Below are 26,977 nucleotides of genomic sequence, written 5' to 3' on the forward strand. Positions count from 1 at the left end.
AGGAGATGGTGCAGGTCCAATGAAACATACAAGAATGCCTGAGGGAAACAATGATTTAGGGTTTATGTCAGGAAAAGGACCAGGGGAGACGGCAATCATTAACTCGACAGTAAATGCACAGGTGGAAATAAAAATTGCGGTAACTTTTTCTTATTCATCAATTAAAATTAGCCTTAGTGATGCGGAGGTCATTTTTCAGGAATATGATGCATCTTACCACAGAGCAAAGAGCGTTCAAACAAGACGTATCAGCTCGATGACACGAATGGTAAACAGTCCAGATCTCAGTATGACTGAGTCCATAAAAAGGCTATAATTTTTCATTTGTGAAGGCCATGCTTCAAAGGAGCCAAGCTGTCATATAAGACAGAGCAGGTGCAACAAAGTACTAACTGTGATCTTTTTAGGTTTATTTCTCCATAATTTCTATATCAAAATTACATTAATATTTGTGAAAAAGATGAAGCCTTTTGAGGCATCACAGGAAACTGCGTGACATCTAAAATGTTGGAGAAAAACGAGGTTCTGTGCTGAAATATAGTTTTATCGACTTTCCTTTTCTTTACTCTTCTACTTTAAAACATTTAAAAGCAGAACCCATTGTTAAAAGAGTGCTTTTAAATCTGTCTGGCTTCCAGCTTACAGAAGGGCATTTTGGATGTCTGAGTTGTGATTCTTCCTTCAGAACCTTCAAAGACTTATTCAAATAAATAATAAAAGGATCAAACTAGATCCAGATTGGACTTATTAGTGTCTCTCTCCTTTCCTCCGACATTAATCAGACTGACACTTTACCTCATAGCAACGTCACATCTGGCAACTGAAGCATCAGAACTCCCAAACAAAACGTTATCCAGGCCTTTCCACACATTCAAATCTCTAAAAAAAACAGATTCATTTGTGAAATTGTGTCTTGACTATAACAGTTGGCAGGTTTTGACACAGGCAAAATGCAAGGATGATATAAATGATGATATAAAATGTCTTTAGTTAATCAGACAATGCAGTGCTAAAAGTTAGAAGATTGGGCTTTAAGTCCAACCCTAACCTCTGTATTTTGTTGTGTCTTTTTTTAAAAGTGTCCTGCTGGCCTATCTGTAAAGACGTATACTGTGTCACAGCAGCACCCCGGGTTTGATTTCAGTGAAGGGTCTTTATTGCAAGCCATATATCTCCTCTCACTGCCCATGTTTTCAGTCTGTATTCCAACCGGCGCCATCAAGCAGTGGCAAAATGTCAAAGGGGAATGTCTCAAAAAAAGTCTTTATCAAGAAAAAAACATGTCAAACAAAATACACACCTCACTGGATTCATGGGTCTAAATATATCCAGAGAAAAAACTGGTCATGTTATGAGCATCTTTGTGGTGTGTCAGAGTTTGCACATGCATTTATGTGTGATTAATCCTCCTTTACGCATATGATTACCACGTGTCCCTGCACATTTCAAAATGAAACAACAAACACTAATGTTGATTCTAGCTCTGCCACCTGTCGCACTGAGGCGCTCTGTGACTTGGCAACAGCACACTGAACGTAGACACTCCCTGTTACCAAGGCGATGGCTGGCTGCACGACACGACCTTGGGCATCCACAAACCATCCCCACTTCCTGTTTCATTTACTCAAATAATCAAAGTGGTGTGCCAGCATCCCTCTCAAGTAGGAGGCTTGATACTGTGAGTGTCATTCAGCATCTAATGAGGACAACAACCTGTGTGACTCCCTGAGTCATCTAGTGAACCACACGATGGAGCGCTTGATGGGGAACCCACTGGAATGTTTTTTGAGAAAAAATGCAGGAATCACGTCAGAAACAACCTTGGACAAACCTGCTCACTACAGCAGGTGACGATCCAGCAAGAGCAAGTAGGAGTAGGAAGGGGAGGTGTTCGTATAATCTTGTGTCTGTGAATCACTCGACCATTTGATTCACGTCACACACAAGCAGAAAAAAGAGACTGAGAGCGACACAAAAGTCAATGTTTGGTAGACGAGGGACAAGATGAAATAGAAGCTATACTCTCAAAGCCCTTTCTTCCCTGAAAAATCAGAAATTGTGAATAGAGTAAACAAGCGAATGAATAAACTTTCTACACATTTTCATTTCTTTCTCTTCTTCTTCTCCTTCTTCTTCTCTGATGTCATTAGGTAGTGTCTCTAATTTAGCTGCTTGCTTCACTTCACATACAGCTCCTGTTCAAAATAGCTACAGGCCACCTGATGGCAGAGGCGCCTTCCTATTGGCTGGGCCACAGTAGAGACCCCAGTGTCATAGTAACCATCACTGCAGCTTGTTATGGGCAGCCAGTGAGGACTGCTTGAGGAAGAATACAAAGAGAAGATCTAGGAATCGATTACAAATAAAATGCACAAAAGGAAAATATGAGGCAGGGAAGCTGCATAATGGGCATTTAATCCTACGAGACCAAGTAGGTCTGAGAGAAACAAGACATGATAGCAGGAGACTTTCAAATGGAAACATCCCTTTTTTTCAAAGTAATAAGTTAATCTAACCAAAAGTTTTCTGTGTTAAAGACCTGAGAGGAAAAGAAGGTCTAAGCAGTCTAAGTCTCCATCATTTCCTGCATAGTGGCCGCCACCATGATGAATCTACACCTCCTCAGCATTGATACTGAATAAATGGAGTCAGGAAAAGGAGCAACAAAACAGAGCGGGGAAATAGAATAAGGAATGAGGACGGGATGGCAAAAGACAAATGCTTTGAATAATGAGGGCTGAAAAGAGTCACCCTCCAGCAAGGAAATCAAATAACATAGTTTCTTCCGATGTAACAAGGGAGCAGCAGAATGAACTAAAGCAGTTTTGTTTTGGTGAGACTATGAAAATATCAATTTTGTGATGATTCTCAAATCTTTCCTCTATTTCAAACAGAGAAAAGCATCACCACAGTGTCTTCCTATATATGTGCCAGATAACAGGGCAGAGTTTAAAATTTTAATCTGTTACTGCCACATGCAACAGGAACATCACAGCAGGTGTTGTCAGACTTCACAATGTATGACTAAGAAGTGATTACCATCAGAGAACTAACACATACTGCAACTCCCTGCCCTGATAATTAAACAGATAAAAATATCTTCACACTTATCACATCAGATGATGTGAAAACAACAACATCAACAAAAAAAAATGCGGTAAAAATGTGAACATCGGATATCTTCTTTGACTTGACTCTGACTCTCTTCCAATCAGGACTATAACATATCTGGTCACCTACTCACCAAACCTCAGCTCTACCATGCAGTCACATTGCATGTAGAGAGTTAACAACGCATGCTGTGAAGACAGCATGAAGAGAATGAGAGGCTGAAATAAAAGGGGAAGTAACAAAACATATGTCGCGTAGTACAGCCACATGTACAAAGGACAGCTTTCCCGTCTGAAGCTCTTGCCTGGTGGCTGTAAATGGCTATATTCCTTTTCTCTGTCACAGCAGCGTCATGGCAACCAGCTGGCCGGCGTGGAAACAACCAGATGAGTCATGGACTGGCCAGAGCAGAAATCCCCATTTTCAGAGAGCAGAACAGGGAATCCAACAGCAAGCACAGTTTAATCAGTCCTAATTATTTTGGAGGAGATGACATCTAAACAGGTTAGAAATATTTTTTAAGAGTGCAATTATGGCTGAGCAATAAAAGTAACATCACTAGCATGTTATATTCAAAGGATGGAGTATGATTTAACATATCAATATCACTGTCTCACTGAACTCACTGTCAGGCTTCACATCTGTGTTGACCTAAAATTATGTTAAATTAAGGTGGATACTTGGGCTCTAGTGATGGATCGGGGAAAAACAGACACCCTTCTGCCACTGATATCAGTGGGTCTGCTCACTTTCCTATCGCCACTTCATCAGTTGGCTAGAAGTGATCACAACTCGTGAGGAATGAGTATATCTCTGACTTGTTGACATGATAAATGTGCCACAGAGAATTTTTTTTTACCAGCATTCATTTGAACATATTCAGCAGAGTCAATACCTTGTTTGCTTCCATGCAAACAAACCTCATGTGTTTGTATAAACCATACAATCAATTAGCACCACTGCCGCTGCTGTATCTAAGCTGGTCGTTTGAAAGGTGTACAGACTCCGCCTACTCAGTGCACTTCTGGTGTGTACGTGTAAATGATGTTGGCCCAGTTAGAGTGGAGACAACGTCAACCTAAGCCTGGAAACAGTGTGACGGGTTGAGTTTGATGTCAGGTAGCCTTTTCATGTGTAAGACTGCTGATATTGTTTAATCTGGATAGCAGAATCTAACAGAAACCAAACATATCGCCACGTGCTGATCTTGATCTTTAATCAATCTTTGATCAACAGAAAATTGATCATTAATTGATAATCTTTGACCCTTTGCCAGAAAAAGGTTCTTAAACAACTGTTTAAGAATTCCAGCTTCCCAAATGTGACTACTTCTGGGTTTACGACAGAGATAGAACAACAAATCTTTGGATGCCACTTTCAGCTCAGAAAAATTATGTATTTTTCATTACTTCACTCCTCTGACTCAACTGATACAGCACATACTACTAGGTAGATGGAAAACAATTGTTAAAAGTAATGCTAAATCCTCCCACGACCCTAACTGCAAACATTATGTAAATCTATAACCAAACTGAGCCAATGAAATCTTGGTTTACTCTAGCTTTAAGTTAATCTGGCATCTCAGTGTCACTATAACCAGATCCAATCCAGGCCTGTCAGGGCCAGGGGAGAACACTGAAAAGAGCCCCCTGAAATGGCCACGGTCCTCGGATGACTGGACAGGCTGAGGACAGCAAGAGGCAACCAGTGGGACTGGAGGTCTAATTAAAAACACAGCGCCTTTCCAGCAGCTGTGGCCCGGCCCAAAATGGAATCACACAGTACAGTCGGAAGAGGGGGAGCAAAGATAGTCGCAGACCGGGAGATACAATGCTATCAAACATGACATAAAATTGTGCTTATTTTTCAAAGGAAAAAGGTCTGCTGAACTTTCAAAAGTCAGTAATTTTATACACTAGGAGAAAAACTCATATTAAGGCTTGCACAATGTGCTTCGAATTCAGTCAGATGCAGCTAAACGTGCAACATGTAGATTTATCCAGATCCTTCTTACCATTACAGGCCTTTGAATCCTCTCAGTCCTCTCCATACCTCGTTTGCCACGCTTGCCGCACCACGGCGAACCAAGGGGGCAACGCCAGACTCCACGGACAGAGTTTCCACTATATGTGTGTGTGTGTGTGTGTGTGATATCTGCCTGTCAGATTAACAAGTGCATGTGTATGTTTGTGGGTGTGTGTGTGTGTGTGGTGTGTGAGAAGATAGAAAGCCAGAAAAGAGCGCTGTATATCTGAAACTAAGAGAGCGCTCTCTTAACCTCCTACCACTTCACACGCCCACCCCCCACCTTCACAACCCAGAGGAACGTGAACCTTGTGAAGAGGAAGGGAGCTAGAGCTGGCTGGGGGTCAGGTTGCAGGACTTGTGCTACATGTGCAAACTGGGGAAATATATTTAGCCTTGGCTGGGCAGAAACAGGGACGTGAACACACTGAGACCCAGAAGGAGGCTTGGTATGCAGCCGTCAGCCATTCAATGCCCCAGCTGACGTGGGAGAGGACTGGGCAGTGCTCAGGGAAACCCCCCCCCTCTTTTTGCTCCATTCTCCCTGGTGTCAGTCCTGATCTCATTCTTCCCAACATCTCTGTCTCTTTGTCTATTTACCGGATAAAGGAATCAGACGAGGGATTAATATAGAACTAGGGAATAGAGAGAAAAGAGGGTGAGTCAATGGCTCAGTGCTGCAGTAGCGAATTGAGGACATGAAGCACAACGGTCTGGATGTTACACTTTGAAGCAGCCAGGGCTTGACTTCTTTGAAGTATCTGTCGAATATCACAGCTAAAAATCAATTACCCAATATGATTAGCCTCCAATATTTCTGGAACACATTACTTAATTTCCTCTATGTAATTGCAGTAAGATATACATTTGAGATGACCCTGTTGTATCGAAACACGACACTGGCAAAAAGGCTAAAAAGAGAGCAGTCTACAAGCAGATAATTGTGGCTCGAAGTGGAATAGTGGCAGTGGAAGAGGGAGTCCAACCTTTCCACTAGAGGGCGACTTCTAACTAATGGCAGTGGCTTACCTGGTCATAGCCCCTTCCACTTCTTCCTTTCTTGTGTTTGTAGTTGGTGACAACATAATCAGCTGGGGAATGAGAAAAAATAGTGCGCTGCCAACAAATCCCAAGTTGGATCCTTGACCTGCCAGATGAACAATGTGGACTATAGGGAATTTAAACCCTAAAAATATTACATATATGGCTGCCAGGACGATATATGACTCCTCCTGGTCTTCTAATAGTTGATACGGGTTAATGAACAGTAGCTCTGTCTCCTAACAATAATTCTTTTCCAGCAAGATTTGTAACAAATGCAAGAAGCTTTAGTTTCACATTAACCTCTAAACCTTCCACACCATGTAAATTACTCTTCATAATGTTCATTCAATATCTGTTTGGCATTTAAAGCCCTGAGTATTAAGGTGTCACAGTGGGGAGATGGTAGAAAATGTAGGCAGAGAAACATGATGATCACCATGTTTGTAATGCAGATGGCAAGCAGCATCCTTTTTCACCAGTGTTTCCCACTTCCCACTACAGATTATTAGTATTATTGTGTTTCAGTTTCATTTGCAGAGGAGGATAAAGCTCAGCTTGGCCTTCAGGTCCCCTGAAGGACTCTCTGTGTGGACCTCAACCTTCAGAGGATCTATCAGTATCTGCTACACATTTATCATCAAAAACACCCTCTGATTTGATTAACAATATTACTTCAGTAGAATATTGGTTATTTCTTACTGGTTTGATGATTGCATGCATGTTTTCTATCTGTCATATATGCTGAAAGAAAATGACAACTTCACTTAATCCTACTGAAACAACAGGAAACATGCTATCTGGTTGACACCGCTGCAGCAGACAGCCTGTTTTTGCGCTCCTGAAGACAGAGTGTGTATTTGTTGAACTTGACACACAAACTAACAAAGCACAAACACATAGGCCGCACCCACACGCATGCACACACACACACACACACACACACATGTATGAGCAAACACAAACCCAAAGAAACATCCTCTGCTTCGTCTCTCTATCCTACTGTGCCTGCTCACAGGGGGAGTCAGTAGCCTGGTTACCATGGAAACCAGGCCGAGTGTACCAGCCAGCTCTACTGTTGGTTGATTGTGGCTTTCATGCATGTGTGTGTGTGTGTGTGTCCAATGAACGAGTGTGCGCTCGCGTAGGCGTGTGTGAGACTGTAAAGCCTATACAGGGCTCCGCTTTCAGCTGTTCCGCCAATATCGGCTATATGTACAAAAACCTATACGACGCCTGTAGGCTTCTCTTTCTGTTCAGTTTTAAAATGGTTTCTATGAACATGTGAAAAGACTCCATACAATTTCAAAACCCTGACACTCACACTGCCAGCATTAATGAGTAAAATGATGGGCAAAAACATGGGAGCATATTTCACTCTTGAAACAGGTGACGTGGCCCTCATACAGTGGGAAAGATTATGACTTCTGATTTCCTGTGTGCTGCAGTGCATGTGGTTCTTCTCCACCCTGAGTTAATAAAGGAAAAGGAAGTGGGAAGGGGGATATATACCGGCGAGAACGCAGCTAACCTTTAGAAACCACAGGAGAGTTCAGATCCCTGTGTCTACCAACAGTGATGGGATTTTTTTTCCCGATGCAACACCAGTACTGAACAAGTAAATGTCATTCAGCACGGGGCACATCATTTCCTCTCACAAATGAAGAGGTCAGGTGGAAAAGGGGGGCTCGTTTAGCTGCGACACAGCGTGGATTTGAGAAATGTCATGTCCAGACAAGGACTGCTGTGGGGGTCATATGTGTGTCATGCCTGAAACCAACCTCCTCTCCACCCATCCTTAGGAGGAAAATTAGGCTCTGCTGATGAACCGCTTGCAGGTTTTACTGAACATATCGATCAACAGAGTCAATACATCTACAGGTTGGGAGGGGTCAAGGTCAGAGGGGATCACTGAAGGGTGAACCTAACACCTGGGGAATGTTGGTTTATCATCAGCCCTGGATGAATTTCTACTGATGTCTCACAGTTCCAGATTTGTTACAATGAATTTGTGTTAACAGCAGTTAAAGAGTTTCATTGTTATCTTGACTGCTGTTATCAAAGCATTTTCAATGTATTTAGTCTGTGAGCGGCCTGTGGTTCACACAGATGAAGAGAGGAAGATCTGTCTAATTTAAAGACAACAAAATAAAAGGTTTTTGGCCACTCAGATGATCTAAATAGCAGACAATCTGAAGGGAAAACTGACTGGGTAATCACTGTGACAACAGAAAATGCCACCAGTGCAGCAAAAATGAACCCCTGTGACACTTTCTGAGACATGAATCTTACACTTATTGAAGGCACAAGTTTATTTTTTGAAGATTATCTTTGTTTGGAATTATCCCCTTTGGAGTGAGCTTGTGGGATTTCACTGTCAATCCAACAAATGTTGGTAGTTATGCAGAAACAAAGCCCACAGCTTGGTTGAATCTGCAGTGACTGAAATGTTTAGACTGACCCTGAATTTGGTTTTCGCTTGTAAGAGTAAAACTGTGTGGGTGCTGAACGGATCAATCATCTACAGTTTCACAAATAAATGTTCTAACATTTTGGTGTTGTTTTGCTGCAATAATGATTCAGAATCAAATTAAAATAAGTCTGAATGAAAATAAAAAAACTCATAGATCCCAACCCGTCGCTCTCTGCTGTGCTTCAGCTCTGCCTCCAAAGCCCTTCACTGCAGAGGAGGCTGTTATGCACTCACTAACTAGTAACTATAGCAACTGTAGTGGTGGCAGTTGTTAGACACTCCTCTGGTAATTCATGGTGGATTCTTGCAAATGGAATTAGGAGCACAAAGAGGAGCCAGAAGAACCAGATTTTTTCTTTTCTTATTGTCTCGTGTTGTACTGTCAGCGGATTGTGATAGTTTCAGCAAATATGACAAAAGGTTATTATTATTCCAGTTACCAAGATTCAGGAGAGTTAAAGGGTCATAAAACTACTTATTATAATAGTATAGAATGGTAAGCATGCCAAAATATAGAGCTATTGATAATAGTCTTTCAACTGGAAGGTTGGCAGTTTGAACATGGTGTGTCCAGGTGTGTGTGCGTGGATCTGTCCTAGCTGTCCCAACTGCTACTTCCGATATGTTCATTGGTGTGACATTGTTAAGAAAAAAGCATATGTATGATTAAAAAGAGCCGTAAGAGCATCTGTGTGAATAGGTGAATGAGATATGCACGTAAAGTCCTTTGTAGAGCCTAGACGAGGTGTTATGAGTATGTGCCATTTATATAAGGCAGAGAAAAGTAGCAAATCTTCATGGTTGAGAAGCAAGAAATAGTAAATGACAAATGACTTAATCCGTCATTCAGCCCTGATGAAACATTCGCTTGCTTTTACCCTATCAGCCTTCGATGAGGTGAATGTTGCATCGTAATTTTCAAGACATTGTCAAGATGTTTTTTTCTTTAAATATTGAAAAACCAAAGGGGCAAAGGTCCATCTGACATGAAAGCTGAATGCCTAGCCTTGAACTGTTTTTCATTTTATGTTTCTAGTTTCTTCAGAGGCTGAGAAATAAAAGGCTTTCATGGCACAATGTTAAGGTTCTTAGAGAACCTTCAGGTGTTCTAAAGCTTTTTAAAATGAATATGTAAATTAGGTAAAGACCTTAAAATGAAAACTGATGATGATAATCTTCCTGATTTATTAAAAGACTAATCATTAAAATTTTACTTCTTGTCTGAAAATTTAATTAATTTCTCTTGAAAAAAAACAGCTGCAAAGACATGAAAGTCATGTATAGTATTCATATGTTAAGCAAAGCCACTGACTTACTGGCATTAAAAGTCCTCACTTTAATTAAATGAGACCATTCTTCATTAAATAAGACGAGAGGAAAGCTGACTTTGAGTACCCTGATTAGCAGTCTGAGAGAAGGATTAAGTATGAAATGTTACCTGTCGGACAAAGCTGTTTGAGGTTGTGTCAGAGGAGGTGCTTCCATCTGAACGTTTAAATCGGCTCTTCCTCTTGGCGTACTTTCCCTGAAAGGTTGGAGAGCATGGTGGGGGGTGGGGGTTTGGAAAGACAGAGGGAAAACAGAGAATGTTTAATCATGTTTCTCTACATTAATCTTCTTGACATATTTCTTAGAAAACATCGTTTCCTGGGAGCTTGGCTGCTATTAACATTTGGCATAGCATTTGAGGAAGCCTCTGAACATGATCAGAGCAGTCAGATAGAGCCAGAGATAAAGCAGCAAGAGTCCCAGACCACAGAGGAAGTCGACCAGGGAAAATGAGCCCAGTGCGTTCGTGAACAACCTTCATTACTTGTCATTTTTCATGTTCTGATGCAAACTGGGACCTTGTAATCTTATTGGCAGACCTCAAGCAAATGGCCTACTCGGGTTCGGCAGAGGCCACGCATTGCATTATGAGCCCACCCAGCCCACATCACCATGGTTACACAATGCTGACTAATCACGTTTGTTGGCAATGAGAGGGCTGGCTATTTGAGCATGAAAGGAGAGCAGGTGGTGAAAGATACACACACTACAAACATACAGAAGTTGTGCTGACTGGGTTATGTTAACACTCCTGGGCACAGGTACACATAGGGGGTATAGCTCAGTGGTAGAGCATTTGACTGCAGATCAAGAGGTCTCCGGTTCAAATCCGGATGCCCCCTGCTTTTCTGATGGTGCTCACACTTTAGCAGCACCAGCTGGTGGATTGTACATTAAAGGGCTTCGCTGGTGCATATTTTATCATGTTTACACATTTATTAATGTGACTCATGATCAAATTCAAGGCATTAAAGCAAATCTGAAAAAACATATGCACTTAAACAGTGAGGAACACTTTAAGTATTCAACATGAGTCATTCATATATTGGACAGTCTTTAATGTAAACTAACATTCACACCATGAAAAGCAATTATATTCATCCACTGGCCGCTCATGGTTTCTGATAGTAAACCAGTCAGTCCCACATTTTCCTACACACACATGCACACCAGTGTAAACACTGAGCAACTGTTTCGAAATTGTCCAAATGTCTGTTTATATAATAGCAATTCTTGGACATGCAGAAGATATCCACTGACAGATTAACAACCCATCCATTCTAATTGTCCTCAACTCAGAATCCGACGTCAGCGATGTGCCCAATAACAATGAATTTTTCCACAGATTTGGTCGCTCTTTTTCAATGTTAGAAGTGAATGTGAGATGATTATGTTCACGTGCAAAAATAAAACATGACATCACCGCTGGAATCTGTCCACCAACAGTACACTGACTGAAAAAGCTGTGGAATCTTTAAAAATGCTCTGTGCACTGATGACACTATAAAGTTTCAATTAAAGGCTGGTTTGTGTCTGTATATATCAAATATTAAAAGAACATAATGGTGTTAAAGAAAAATTCATGACTTTTACCAGCATGTTTTTTGGGTAATGTAGATCAATGCATCAACATTTACTATGTTGTGACTCTAATCTGATAGAAGACTTTGCTTTTTAAGTTATTACCTGTTTTCATTAGTTTTTAACAGCAAGTTAGGACAACAGGGAAAGATCATCTACCAGCCTGGATGAATTTAAAATGTTCAGGTCTCTTCAAAAGCAATGCAGACTGAATGATGTCATATTCCTATCACTTTTAATTGGAAGAGGAGCAGTTATATCCCTGTAACTGTTGCAGAGTAATTCAAACAAGGGCATAAAAGCTGGTTGGACCTTTTCCCCAAAAGACAGAATCCAAATGTTAGCGAGTATTATCATTTTAGCAGCATAGGGTCCTAGTGGCATAAATACAAAGTACCTTTGTGTATCTAAATCCAAATTTCTCGTCTTGTAATCGCTAGTTTATCTGTTCACCTGCCTCACTTCCTACTTGTCTCCATGTTGATCCCTGAGTTTTGTTTTTTTCCTTTTGAAGTCATGAGGTATATATGCTCCCTTTGGGTCAGATATTACAGAACTTTAACATCAATTATCACAGTTATGCAGACGATACACAACTTTATGTATTTTGCCAGTTTTAAAATCTTTACACCGTCAGTCACAGAATAGATTTTAAAAGCCTACTGATGGTTTACAAATCCCAGAACCATTTAGGCCCAAAATACATCTGTGATATGTTCAGAGAATATAAAGCCAGCAGAGCTTTTAGATCCAAGGACTCAGGTCAGCTGGTCCAGTCCAGAGTCCAGAATAAACACGGAGAAGAAGCATTTAGCTGTTATGCCGGAACAAACTGCCAGTGGAGATTAAACTGTCACGAAATGTAGACATTTTTAAACCCAGGTTAAAAACATTTCTTTTCTCGTGTGTCTATGCATGAAATCTGCACAATATGTTTTATCTAGACTGTTGCATGTTTTTAATAATTTTAATTCATTTTAATAATTTTATGTTTCTCTTTATATCCTTTTATGTGTTCTTAATACTTCTTCCGCTCCCCACTGCAATGCTTTTATTTTATGTAATAAGCACTTTGAATTGTTTTGTACATGAAATGCGCTTTACAAATAAACTTGACTTGACTTAGATGATCATTATTTCCTTGATCTCCAAAAGAAAATGAGCACTTTACCTCTGCACAATGGAGAGGTATGACCAAGGCTATGAGGATGAGCAGTGAGCAAAATAAGTCCTAATGTGCTTTTAATGTAAGTAAAGAAGGGATAAAATCCTCAGTTGTCCCTTTTTATAAAGATTTATTGACATGTTCGTCTAAAGCTGCCTAATGTGAGTTTTTTTTTTTTTGCAAAATTCTCCTCCTCCACTTACGTTTCACTAAAACAAAATGGGGAACTTTACAGCTGATCAGCACTTAAAACACTTTTTTCTTTGTATTTAACAGTATATGCTGGAAATAGTCAATGAATTCTTAATTTCAAAGACTCAAAGGATTCCTCTGGTTGATGATGTTACTTGATTTTAAGATTAGGAATTTTATAATATATATCATTAAAATATATTATCTGTTATCACTACTTGTTTTTTGTTGTTTGTAGGAATAAGGAATAACATCCTTGGATGAATCCTAACTATTTTGTTTAATTTATTGCCATAAAATGAGACTCAAACACATTAACAAGCGTAAAAATGACACACATGATGTGTCTTTGGTGGTCATGCCAAGCGATCGAGTTATGCTTTGTGTAAAAAATCGTTTTTCATCAGATCAATGTGAACACTGTTCTCCCATTTCTCCCCCTATAAGTGCCTTATGCTAAAGATTTCAGTGTGAGCAGGAGGAAGAAGTTGGAGAAGTTGTGAACTTTTTATCTCCATTAATAGGTCTCACCTCACAGATCTTAGGGCTGCTTCAGTGTTAATTGTGGCTTACACACTCTTTTTACCTCGATCAATAAAATTCAGTCAACTGGCTTGTCAGTAAATCTCTATGAAAGTGATATAAAATGTAAGAGGTCGGCTTTCAACAAACCCAAAAAGTAGCTCTTCAGAAAAGGATGAAGGCAAAGATTGGTGCAAGTATTCTATATCACATGGTTACTGTGTTAATTTGGCTGCAGATAGGTCCCCATGGTTTTCAGGCTCAAGATGATGAATTGGCACCAGATATCTCAGCAAATAAAAATGTATGTCTTAGCCAAGGAATTCAAAAAAGTCCCTTGTTCTGAAAACAGTGGAGGTGGCAAACTATTAGAAGTTCAAAAAGGTGTGTTGGTACCAGTTGTGTGTTCTTGTTTGGAGGGGTCTCTGCAACCAAATAAGGCTGGTTCCTGTCAGAAAAGGGCAGAGAAATGCCAGAGGAAGTAGGGAGGGGAGGCTTCCTGTTGGTAAACATCCTCCTAGATTAAGTGTATAATTAAAAAGGGTGTTGTGTGTATGAGTATGAGGCTTTAAACATGGAGGGTGGTGGGTGGCAGGGTGCCTGGTACCGTGACTTCAAGTTTAAACTCTTTCAGACAGAATCCTAAATACATAATTCTCTCAGAGATTCACACTGATCTGCAATCTGACTGCAATCAGCATACACAATCTTTAATCTAAGACACCCTCAAGCGCTGAGTTAGGATGAGTTCTTGTCTAGCAGTTCATTTCTTCTTCTGTGGTGGAGTAGAAAACTCAGAGCATCTCTTCAGCATGTAAGAACTGCTTTTTCCTACTCGTTTCTCAACAGCAGAGTGTCAAAAAGCAAACAACATCGTGACCTCCTGCACATCAACATGAGGTTTGTATTTGATTGATCTGAGATGCCACACGCACACATAAAAGTACACACACACACAAAGCCCTGCTGCATGGCATAAGGAGGTTGTCCATCTGTTTCTCACCGCAGCCTCTCAGCGGATAAAAAACAGATTTCTAAAAACAAACATGACGAGGTGAGATAGTGAGAGCAGGATGAACATAGTGGGAAACTCTAAAAGGATGGAGAAGGAATCAGAAGAGCTGAGGGGGAAGAAAGAGATGAGAGGGAGCCGGGAAGAGTGGGAGTAAAGAGGAGAGAGCAGGACTTGGCATGGTTTTAAGCTCTGAATGTCTGTGATGAGATTTTTTTTCCTTCTCCAGAGAGACAATGACTGAGCTCAGCGTGGGTGTGTTTGTTCTAGATTTTTTCATCTTATTTTTTCATCCATTTACAGAGTTATGACTAAACATGCCCACAACATCAAGTCCCTTCCAATAAACCAGTACCTACTTGTGGCTATAAAAAGACACCATCAAGAGATGAGACGTAAAATTGTGAATAACTATCAAGTTTTTAAAGGGAGGAACTCACACACATGGGAAAAATAGATTCAATGTAAGATTCAATATAAAATCAATAACTTTACAATTCCGCTTATCAAAAGGCTTAACCAGCCTGTCCTGATTCAACATAAACCGGCTCAAATCTTTTCGGTCTGGTTAGATCAACAGTTTGTGTCACATCAGTCTGGTCAATTACAGATTAATTAAACAGAGGTGTGGTTTTCCTTACATCATGGTTACACACAACACTGACCTAAAACCAACACAATTACAGAATAACTACAAACCAAGAATACAATTAGAAATAAAATACAGAATCAGACAAAAACTACAACATGTCATTTTTTGGTTTCTTTTTTAAAAAAATTGTATATATAATTCATCTGATTAAATGAAAGCTTTAGTCAGTGCACACAAGCATTTTAGGTTCCCAGAGAAAATTAAGGCGACTTGATAGTCGAACAACCTGTTAATCCAGAAGTGAAGCAGCTTTGCAGATTTGATCAAGCCTAATGGTGCTTAAACACAATATAATCCCCACTGGGTATTTTCAGACTTCTATTATAATATTTGAGCAATTTCACCCGATTCTGCGGTCTTACCTGCGTGTGTGGATGATGGTCGAACATGTCCATTTGGATCTCCTGGGTTGAGGTCGAAGGCGTCCTGGACATACTACTTTTCTGTACCATTTGATTTCACTTTTTAAGAAAAATATATTTCAGTTTCGTGTGTTTATGATGGTGTCGACAGTTTCATCTTTTTTCCCTCTTCTCTCTGTCCAGGGAAGGTGAAGCCGTTGATGTATCAGAGCTGGTTGGTAAAATAATGGCAACAGCTGCCTCCCTCCAGCCTATAGCGTTACACACTGGCGCACCGAGCTTTACAAGAGAGTCAAGTCAACGGAATGACGCACACACGCATCCGGTTATGGAAATTTAAAAAATTGAGATACATCGAATGTAATTCAGTGGTTGCTGACATAAGTTAAAGTTAAAGTGCAGGATAATATCAAGTAGTCAAATGTTACATTATTCTAGATTTACCTCAATACAGTTTGAGGCACTTCAACTGCATGAGATGATTAATTTGGCATCTAATCGAAAATTAAAATTAAAATTGATTCTGCAGCTGGATAATAAGCCTAAACATCCAGCCAGAGCGACAAAGAGAACAGAGACGCGTCTTGCCACGGATGGCCAAACAGAGAGCTCTGGTCTCCAGTCAGCATGAAATTACATGAATAGACACAAGACGCAAAGAAAGCCCAAATTTAGACGAACTAGATCTGGGATATAGTGATGGCTTATACCTGAAAACAGCGCAATGGAAGAGAAGTTTGCGACTGAAAAGCATAAATAGAACCATAAAAACGTGTGTGACTGTGCTTATATTCTGAAAGCATCAGTCTTTAAGTACCGGTATGTTTCTGTGGTTTCCTTTCTGATTTGACATCGTTTCTGTCTCTTGTGTGCGCTCAACAGACTCCAGCTGGAAGCCGAGGTCCACGCCCCGTTGAATAAACCCCACCTTCACTTATTGAGTGATGGAAGAGCAGCAGAGCTCCGGTGATGAAGGCTGGAGGCATTTATGCCGGGCTATTACTACCCACACTGACATCCGGAAACCAGAGACCCTGCGGGGTTTATATGGAGGTGAGAATTGTTCTGTTTCACCTTTGTTTATTTCATGTTATTTAATTTTTTTCAGCAGGGAGGCTCAACACTATATGATTTGGAGAAGAGGAGACTGATGCTGATGTTACCTTGAGCAAAACACAGAAGCTCCCCAGGGACTCTGGACCAAAAATGACCTGATGTTGACCCCAGTGTGGGTGAGATTAGGGCTGGCTGAATGTTCCAGCAGAGGCAAAGCTTAGCTGGTGCCCTGATCAATGCTTACAGTTTGAATGCCTCCAAGTGGACTGCTGCACAGCTCCCTGACTTCCATCACTGCCAAGATGAATGGAGATTAAATGTGACAGACTTGGACGACAACAGTTTCCTAATATCAAGACATGTAGTTAAATGTTTGATCTAGATTGAAATTTTATGATGTTTAACAACAACAAAAAGTAGCAGGACAATTTGCAGGTTCCTTTGGTGCTCAAAAGGCAGAAGTAGCTCACCTGCTCTAAAAGAGCCTCAATAAGTCTGCATCAAGCTCGCCAAAACCAAGTAAAGTCAACATACACTTACAGGAGAAAGGCAAAATGTCTCAGCTGGTTTTAAAGATGATTTTATAAAAAGGTGTCGCGTGGATCATTTCTTGTCATTAGACTATTCTTGTTCATTTATAGTAGTATTGCGTTGCTCAGTCCTACAGTCCTAACGTTGGTGTCGATACTGTGAAAATTAAAAAAAACTATCAAACAATTTAATAATTTTCTTTATTTAAATTCATAATTCATACATACATTCATACTTTTTTGCCTTATTTTCTATTTTTTTTTAATCAATTTTATTGTTACTGCCTGGGACCTACACACCAAACAACAAATTCCTTGTATGTTTAAACTGACCTGGCAATAATATTTATTCTGATTCAAGAGGCTTTTTGTGAAGAATATTTAACTGATCTTCTCTGTCTTTTGATCATGAATCAAAGTTCCACCATTTGGCCAAAGAAATGATACTTTTGTGAAAGATTTTTACATAATTTCATTCTTTCTCACACAGAATGTGACAGCCAATGATAATCACACCAGCCCACATTGCACCAATCAATGGGCCTATGCTATTTCAGATTTTTTTCTTTATATTTGTCACCAAAATCATGTGCACAAACTTGGGGAAATTCTGATTGAGCAGATTTTGCGGAAAACATATCTACATTTGTGACATAGCCAAAGGTGGCTCGGGACATCGACTGGTGGTCTAATATACTGAACCCCTGATGTCACATTCAAGTCATTCTGGATAAAAGCAGCAATTTTTTGCAGCAACACTAAGCCATCATTATAAGTAACTGCCTTCCATCTGCTGCTACTGCAAAAATCCATCATGCAGATTCAGTTTGTGCCACTTGGCTGAAAAGGATACTCAAGAAAGGTCAAGGACAGTCTAAAACATTAGGCCAAAAGACACAAAACAGCCTGTAAAACTGTGTTAAACTGCAGAGTGACATAGTAAATATTTGTTATTTGCTCACAAAATACTCCTTAATGTGGTACATAGTTTTCAGTTATCTGTAATGTCATGAAATTATGCTGACTACACGTACACGGCTCAAAACTGGCATAGTCATAAAGTCACAAGGTTTGAACTTGCACGGTTCTTAATGTTTAAGCCCTCACAGCATTGATGATATCATATCGATAACAAAAACCTGAATAAACAGAAGGGGATGATTAATCCACCTCTCATAAAAATCACCCAGTCTGTGTGACGTTGTCATCAGAGTTGATGGCCATGAATTGAACGCCTACAAGATCCTCCTCTGCTGCTGCAGCTCATACTTCCCGTAAGCTCGTGGGAGGGAGCCTTCACAGAAACTTTTCCTCTTTTTTAAAGAAATCAGTGATTCATCGTTACACTATATTCTGATGGTCTCTGCGAGTCGCTGTGACTCTCTTGCAGCAGCTGGCCAACATACTCCTTCACAAAAAAACATCAAGTGCTGCAGAACAGAGTTTCAAGCTGTCCTCAGCTGGATCGTTCACTTTCTCATTTCTCCGCTGTTGCCCAAGGTGACTGACTGGAGTGAGTCAGTGATGGTCGTCTTCAGTGCAAAATGACTTCTTTAGCATTTTACTGACGCTTGTCATCACAGCAGTTTGCATTCAATGGACTTAATGTTGACACAAAGGTTAACACCACAGAATGAATTTGCCCTAATAGTTCATTCCTTCCCCTGCTGATGTTGTTTTGAGGCATTATGGTATAATTGTGGTCTGTTACATGGGCAATGGAAGTATTATCTCTAGATAGCAGTTTAAGATCCGTCATTCTGGTGCGTAAACTACTTAAACTATGGGACTGCACTTGATGTCTTTCTTCCTGGGAAGGCTTGAGTAGTTTCACCGCTGGTTCAGTGAAGCTGATGGTAAGAAGTGAGCTCAGACTCTGCGCTAATATATTGCTAATATTATGTAACGAAACCATTTTTTTATTGGCAGGAATCCAGCGTTTTTAGGATATAAAACTTGATACCTCTGCCAAGAAGGTCACGTGGTTGAGCTCACTGTTTTTCAGGTTGTTCGCTTGATTACTAAAAAGAATAATGAATGGACAAGGATGAAGGTTTTACCATCAGTCAGGGCATGACTCAACTTGGAAAAGATTCTGGATCCAGGATATTTTTACTCAGCCTCAGCCTTGTACTCAAGAATAATCAATGAACAAACTGGATGAAACAGATCACAATTTACAACATAAAAACTGAGCGCATGTTTGCCAGGAGTGAGTTTCAAATTGAGGGCAACATGAGTTCTACAACAACTATACACCTTTGGCTACGGCTGTATAGGAAATGTCCTCACAATGCCAATAAGATGTTGCACTGCAAATGTGCACCTCTTTGTTCATAAATCAAAGATGCAAGACATTTTTGTTTCGGCTACGCAGTGAAAACCCGGAGTGTCATTTTGTAGCAGTTTGTCTCAGCTAATAAAGAACCATCTTTGCTGTATTGGTTTGAGTTTGAATTGGTGAGACCATCAAACCCCAAAGATATGACATAAACATTTAAAGTATCTATGGAGAGCTACAAAAGGCTTGTCAAGACTAAAAAGGCACCCATTCCCTATCAGCATACTGACAAGTTTCTTTAAGGCTTCAACACTGCTTTTCTCTTGCTGGATGACGCATTCTTCTGCAGTGACGAAAGTTGAACTAGTGTAGTGCTTTGGTGATTTCATTCGGTACTCTGGGTTACCCGAGGCAAAGAAGTCACACAAGTGGTCCTCATGCACCCACATTGTATTGCCATGGAGATGGGCTGCTGCTCTGGAGGGCTGAGCATGCAGCAATAGCAGCCTTAATAAAGTAGCCGGTCAAATGGTAACGTACCAGTTGGCTATTTTTACAAGAGTCATCATAAGTACCCACCCACTACACCAACACACTGATGCCATTGTTCCCCTCTTAATAGAGGACACTCAAAGATGTAGAACTGCATATTCTAATCTCTTCAGATGTTCTGAGTAGTTTGAAATCTTTTTTTCTTTCTAAATGATTTTTTACTCTCATGGATGTGCTCATTTTAGACATCACCTTTGTGCTTAATGTTTCAATTTTAATACTATGTCATTTAATTATTTGGAAAGTGTGTCTTTTACACCCCTCAAAGAGTGAATTTCCCCCTGCATCATTAAGGGTTCAGACCGTATGGGGATACTTGATGATAGGAAGGCAACAGCAACTCAAATAAGCACTCGTTACAACCAAGGGATGCAGAATACCATCTCTGAATGCACAACACATCAAACCTTGAAGAAGATGGGCTACAGCAGCAGAAGACCACACCGGGTGCCACTCCTGTCAGAGCACCTTTGGGATGTGGTAGAACGGAAGATTGGAATCATAAACATGCAGCTGACAAATCTACAGTTTCAATCAACTGCTTGATGCTATCATGTCGAAATGGACCAAAATCTCTGAGGAATATTTCCAACACCTTGTTGAAAGTATGCCACGAAGAATTAAGGCAGTTCTGAAGGCAAAAGGGGGTCCAAACCTTTACTAGCAACATGTACCTGATAAAGTGGCCGGTGAGTGTATATATACACATATACCAACAATACATTTGGCATAGCAGGAGAGTCTCCAGGGTATTAAAGCAGTCATAGAATTTGTATAATACACATAAACTGTGACCTCCAGCTATAACTAATAAATTTGACCTGGCAGCTTTAAAAAAGCAAACACACTATTTTCACTATAGTCATTAATCCTTTCTGCTAGCTTTTACTATTGTATCTCTTTGCGCTATGCTATTGAACTATTCTTTTTATTTTGATCCTTTAATTAAAACAGGTTAACCCAAGTGTGGTATTGTAGCTTTGAAGGCTTCAGGTAATTCATAACAGCTTGCTGAATTAAACATTTTGGCTTACGATGAATTATACAAATCAAACAAAAATGTGTCGTCACCATTTTAAAAATGCAACACATTTAAACTGTATGAATGTTCCTTAAAATGTACGTATTAGTTTTACTTAGTGGGAGCCAGGTGTTTCCAGTCTCAACACCGCCTCTATGTGGTCAGATATCAGAGTACATCCTTCAAGACTTAACCCATAATGCATTGTGGAGGCAGTGGTTAGTACCATTATTTTGCTGGGGGGGTACCTTTAAAAAATAGAATTAGACTCGCCTTCTCTTAGTCACCTTTCTGCCCAGGGGATCCTCCAATATTACCAAATATTAGTACTGCAAAACATGTATGGCAACAATGGTGGAGTGTGGCCTGAGTTAGTACCGAGTTATTTCATTACCGCAGATGGACTCTCCTCTAAAATGGTATCTTCCAGTCTTTCTCTCAACTCTTCCTTTTCCTATTGAAGTAGCAGCCATGAGGTAGGATCGCTGTTGATGGGCCAAGAAAAGTCACAATTCAACAGTTTAAATGCACACAATAATACTTTATATTACTCATTAAGAAACTCGAGTGACTACTGTATAAATATTTACAAGTTGTACACCTCTCCAAGGCCATAATCCCACATATTAACGAGATTTTGAGTAACACGATGTAGCAGACGGAGAGGCCATGTTGGCAACCCACCGGCTGGCTGTTGGATGTTAGCTGTGCGGCTAATAGCTACCCAGCTGTGGTGTTCTGTTGTAACATTTTTTTTTTAGTAAATTCCGTCATAGAATAACGTAATTGTTTGTAAAAAATTACCGTTTTTGTTATAACTTGGTGTTTTCATTGTGTCCTGCAGCATGCTCAGGCTTCAGAAGAGGCTGGCCTCCAGCGTCCTGCGCTGCGGGAAGAAGAAGGTCTGGCTGGACCCCAACGAGACTAATGAGATCGCTAACGCCAACTCCCGTAAGTAACTTGTCGTGCAGTTAGCGTTACAGCTTCCTCGTTGTTGAAACGCAGATAAAAACGGCTGTTGGCTACTGTCTAACTCAGTGCAAATGCTGATTGGACTCACCACAATCCCCTAAAAGCATGTGCTTAACACGCACGCTGCTGGGGTCGATTGGGTGCAGACTTCATACAATGATTGCAATTTATCGTGTTTTGGCATGTTTGAAACTGAGACTTTGATCTCCTGGACTAAACTATGCTTATTTCAAGCTTTTACAATAGCTCAAAATCCCCCTGGTGCCCCTTTAAACTGCAGGCTTGCTTTGTGTTGAGAGAACAGCCTGGACAAAGTTTGAATGCTATATTTTCATATATTGTAGATTTAAGAAGACTCCTCCAAAGTTACAGAGGATGTAAAACAGGTGTTTTCCAGGACTGAAAAGTTAGTTCTGCTGTAATGTCTCAGACAGTGCTAAAATATTAAACCATATTATTAAACCAAGTATCTTTCTGACACAATGGTACATTAAAAGCTACCAAAACATATTTTACAACCTGCTTTTATATTTAAATTTGAAGATTTGATGAAGATGCAGGCACGATAGGAACAATCACTGCTGTTGCAAACCAGGCTGATCAACTTTTAGAGCGCTCAGAAATGTGTCTTTTAAACTTTAACAAAGTTTAATTAGCTTTTGTGCAAAACTATCTGATGCTCCAGCTGCCTCAAGCTGGGGAAGCAATCAGGAGAAGAATGTGAGAGGAGCAAAACTGAATTAATTTGATTTATGTGATGGTGAATAATTCAGTGTCCCCATGTTTCGGATATTTAAGTCAACTTTGGTCCTGTACTAATGGTCATTATTAATTATTGATAAAATTTGGGGGATTGTGGGGCTTCTGCCAGAAGGTATAGCAGAAAGGTTGACTTCTGTAACCAGCTTCAAATACTCACTGGAGAGGCAGATAAATATGTCAGATAGAGTATAATAAATCTGGGAAACGCATCATATTAGCGTGTATGCTCTGTTTGAACCTGCTGTAGCTTGATCAGCTCTACTTTGTAATCATATTCATTTGTTTATTAATTATATCTTTTGTACACGTTCTCTGTCCCATAAAGCCACGCAGGGATATTTAGCTCACTTGGTTCCTTTTGTCTTCAGGCCAGCAGATTCGTAAATTGGTGAAGGATGGTCTTATCATTCGCAAACCTGTTACGGTCCACTCCAGGGCCCGTTGCCGCAAGAACACGCTGGCACGCCGAAAGGGAAGACACATGGGAGTTGGTATGTTGAAACTCAAGGTTGTGACCGATTGGGATTGTTTAAAGTGTGAGAGATGCACTTCAGCTGATGTAAATGAGTGACAAAACTAACCTGAAATCAGCCTGTCTGTGCGTCATTATTGATCTGTTTTCTTAACATCCGTTTCCAGGTAAGAGAAAGGGTACAGCCAACGCCCGTATGCCAGAGAAGTTGTCCTGGATGCGCCGCATGAGGATCCTGCGTCGTCTGCTGCGTCGCTACAGGGAGTCCAAGAAGATCGACAGGCACATGTAAGTTCTTGATCACTTCAAGGATTGAACAGCAACAGGAGATTATGTTACCAACTGAGTCATTTGGTCACTCTGAACTTCAGCTCAGCTCAGCTCAGTGTCTTCTGTGGTGTCCTACATGTACACGATCTATTTTGGCAGTTTATCAGTTTGTCGCCATGCACTCCTTCAGGTACCACAGCCTCTACCTGAGGGCCAAGGGTAACGTGTTCAAGAATAAACGCATTCTTATGGAGCACATCCACAAGCTGAAGGCAGACAAGGCCCGCAAGAAGCTCCTGGCGTAAGTATTCTTCTCAAAAGTGTGAATTAGCCTCCTAGATTAGTATGCGGTATAGAAGTATGCGGCCTGTTGTAGCTTTTTCCTTTATTACATTATGTCAGCATTGATTATATTTAGCTGTGCTCTAGATTGTGTTGGTCAGTAGAAACATTTAGAGCATCATCCTTAAAGGCCACTAAAGAGTCCACTAAAAAAGAAAAAGAATATATATCATGAATATACCACTCGTATAGTTGCATTGAATTTACTATTGAAGACCAACTCTCACACTGTATGAACACAATCCTCTGTCTGTCCTGCAGGGATCAGGCTGAGGCTCGTCGCACAAAGACAAAGGAGGCCCGCAAACGCAGAGAAGAGCGTCTCCAGGCCAAGAAGGAGGAGATCATCAAGAACTTGTCCAAAGAGGAGGAGACCAAGAAGTGATCTGGCTCTTTGTGTCCTGCCTGACTGCCACCTGTCAAGTGCCGACAATAAAAGTGTACATAAAGACACTGAAAGTCTCCTGTATTTACTTCCTTAATGTTGCAGTTACTTCATCAGCAGAGTGAACAGCTATAAGTTCATGATAAGGGCCCTCATTGAATATTCATCCTCATCAGATGTGCCACAGAGTAACACTAGTTTCTGATAAGTTTTAATATGTGACCAGACTCTGTGTACAAAAGGCTGTGAATACATAGTTAATTATCATGTGAGGGACAAATGATTTTAAAGGTGGTTAAAACATGACCTTTACGATTAGATGTTGTGAAATAGTTGATTGCATTGTTGCATTTCAGTTTCCAGCTATTTGAATTTCCATGAATATTTTTTTTATATTTGGTTTTGTTGGAGAACAACATTAACTAAAGAATGAATGAGAATGACCTTTTCCAGTCATGAGTGCCAGGAGGCTAATACAGAGAACTTCATTCAGCCAAGGCAGGCAGTCTTAATTTGGATTATATTTTTGTCTTTGGTGCTTTCACATAAAAACGCTTGATTAAATGAGAAAGTATCATGTATCAATTTCTATCACAGCTCCCACAGCCTTGTAACATGTTTTACTTTGTTTTTTCCACTAAATTCCTTTCCAAACATACAAATCATTCTTCAGTCCAAGGTTCCTATAATTCTATTTCCTGCTTAATAAAGAATGATTACCCTCCTGTTAACTTTCTGTCAGGACACCGCTGTTTCCCCCAGAGAATTTGTTTCTTCCAGAGAATTACATCCCAAACCACAACATACAGAAAGGGTTCTGTTCCATTTCCTCATATTTGGATATTTTGTAAACCAAATCGAATAAATTGCTTGAATTTAACGGTTTGTCGCCACCCAGTGGTTGTGACTGGTATTGGCAGTCTAAAGACTTGAAATCCTAATTAGTTACTCGCTGGAGGTTGTAAGACATTTGAAATCTCTCATATAGTTATAAGAATAGCACTTAAAATGAGGTTACATACATTTAAGACCAGTGGCATTTGTTGGTTTTAAAATTCTAAACTACCCCTGTCTCTTTGAGCTGCCGTAACGGAACTTTCCCCACTGTGACATCAATAAAGTTTAACTCATCTTATCTTATGTTTCGGCTGCAACATCTGCTGAAGAGATGAATTTAAAAGTTTATCTAACTGCTGTTGCAGTAAATGTTTGACACTTGTAGTGCAGCTGAACTCGGGTCTCTGAGAAAAGGAAATTGGTGGAGTGATAGCCGGAAACCTTCAATAGCGGTGTTCAAAGACAGCAAAAACATTTTTGTGCACCTTTACATGTTGATATGTTTATTTGTTTTGTATATTGAACACAACCATGATCTGTTTCAGTCAAGATATTAAAGATTAATACATTTGAATGGAGGTCTCTCATGTCCATTACAGCACTTACAGGAAATGTAAATTATTCATGTACCCCATTAAGTTATTGTTTGTGTACCTTATACACTGTGTGGGCTGCAGGTTTGTGCAAAGTGTATGTGTTTGTATCTGCTAATGTCTTTTGTCAGTTTAATGAATGCTTCTGAGACGTGCAGGGTGCCAGCAGTTCACACAGGCAGGGTACCTGGCCTCATGGTAAGCAGCTGTGGAATGCACAGGGATCAGCTGTTCCTCAGCCACATGACCCAGTTACCTCCCATAGGCCCATGTCTTCCATCACACCTCCCCGCGGAGCCATTCACCGGTCACAGCCGTCACATACAAGGTGCAGGGACATGACACTATGAGGGCCCACAGCTTGAGAAAAACACTAAATTATTCCATAAACCGACCCAGAGGTCCCAGAGCTCATGATTAGAATCACTGGGAGTCTCATTAGGTGGGCTAATGAGAGAAAAACTACTGATTTAAATGTAAGTTGCATCTTTTAAAACTCTCTTTGATTATAACTTGATCTCGGTTGGATCATACCGCTGATTTTGTAAAAGATATACAGGCTACTGGTAATGCGATTGTTGTGAACTTTTATGGGTCCCTTCAAAGCATGCTGTGTCAGTTGTGGTTAGCACCCAGTGACACTTCTTTAGAGCACTGAAAAAGTTAGTGAGTATCATCATTATCCACTCTGGCGATCAAAAATTTGTTTTCTCTAACTCCCAATAAACATAACTATCTGACACCAAATGTGACATATTTACAAAGCTTAGTCAGATCAAGTCATAACAACAAAATCACATTGAGAAGCTAAAGCCAGAGGATTCCTTGAAACTGAGCCATTCATTTCAGTTTCATCCAAATGTGTCTGTAATTTGCTGTTATGTACAGGTTAAAAAAGCAGAACTTCAGATTAATATTTGGACCCCTTATGTGAAACCACTGAGGACATATCCTCATTTTTGGAAAAAGCTGGTTAAAAATGTGAAGTTTCGACACATGTCTGTATGTTCTGCATAGAGGATTTGAGGAACCAGTCCAGACTACTGGGAGGAGTTTCACAATTAATTGGTGCAAACTGTGGTGAACTAACATACAAGCTATAAGAAAGATAGCACCAATTAGATGAGGTATAATGGTTTTATGAAGAAATTCAGTAATTAATTCTGTAACTGTTCATGTCTAATCCGAAGATGTTATATAATGACAGAAGTAGATTCACTTTATTTGGAGACATTGCAGTTTCCCATTAACAGAGGACATAGGTCTGCAATCTTCATTTTTTAGGCAGTAAACAGTGTTGCAACCCTGAACGTGTTGCATGTTTGATGCAGAAGTGAAGCAGTGTGCTGATCTCCTCTTTCACTTGAATGTCAAATGGGAGAATATTTGCTCTTCTGGTGGCCCTGTTTGAAGTAGCTCTTAGCTTTAGCTCTTCCTTC

General features: G+C 40.2%; 2 protein-coding genes and 1 non-coding gene across 7 annotated transcripts in view; 2 read left to right on the top strand and 1 right to left on the bottom strand.

Moving 5' to 3' along the window:
• Positions 1-15,729, bottom strand: part of cacnb1 (calcium channel, voltage-dependent, beta 1 subunit) — a 32,851-nt gene extending 17,122 nt beyond the window's left edge. For 4 of the 5 annotated variants that reach the window (XM_072368446.1, XM_072368445.1, XM_072368444.1 and 1 more), the window contains exons 1-2: positions 15,466-15,729; positions 10,089-10,175 (exon numbers count right to left, since the gene is read on the bottom strand). In XM_072368446.1, coding sequence (XP_072224547.1) covers positions 10,089-10,175; positions 15,466-15,555 — 177 coding nt within the window. In that variant the 5' untranslated portion in view covers positions 15,556-15,729. Of the gene's footprint in view, positions 1-5,125; positions 5,379-10,088; positions 10,176-15,465 lie in introns of those variants that run through there. The other variant, XM_072368447.1, reaches the window with a different exon arrangement.
• trnac-gca (transfer RNA cysteine (anticodon GCA)) lies at positions 10,750-10,821 on the top strand. The gene has a single exon. It is a non-coding gene; the product is annotated as a tRNA-Cys (tRNA).
• A 5,566-nt stretch (positions 15,730-21,295) lies between the features above and the next one.
• Positions 21,296-24,176, top strand: LOC140273076 (large ribosomal subunit protein eL19). Its single transcript, XM_072368603.1, has 6 exons — positions 21,296-21,381; positions 21,750-21,856; positions 23,008-23,130; positions 23,279-23,399; positions 23,572-23,682; positions 23,985-24,176. Exons 1-6 carry the CDS (start codon positions 21,305-21,307, stop codon positions 24,106-24,108), a joined length of 663 nt encoding a protein of 220 aa, XP_072224704.1. The 5' UTR covers positions 21,296-21,304; the 3' UTR covers positions 24,109-24,176.
• The last annotated feature ends 2,801 nt before the right edge of the window (positions 24,177-26,977 follow it).

The sequence above is a fragment of the Leuresthes tenuis genome, unplaced genomic scaffold (genome assembly GCF_036924035.1).
Source record: "Leuresthes tenuis unplaced genomic scaffold, fLeuTen1.0.hap1 SCAF_17, whole genome shotgun sequence".
In the NCBI taxonomy this organism is placed as follows: domain Eukaryota; kingdom Metazoa; phylum Chordata; class Actinopteri; order Atheriniformes; family Atherinopsidae; genus Leuresthes; species Leuresthes tenuis.

Excerpts from the sequence above, each read along its gene's own strand:
- LOC140273076 (XM_072368603.1), top strand. The coding sequence starts at position 21,305 with ATGGACTCTCCTCTAAAATGGTATCTTCCAGTCTTTCTCTCAACTCTT. Across the intron at positions 21,382-21,749 it reads ATTGAAGTAGCAGCCATGAG|CATGCTCAGGCTTCAGAAGA; the intron begins GTAGGATCGCTG and ends TGTGTCCTGCAG. Across the intron at positions 23,683-23,984 it reads GCCCGCAAGAAGCTCCTGGC|GGATCAGGCTGAGGCTCGTC; the intron begins GTAAGTATTCTT and ends TCTGTCCTGCAG.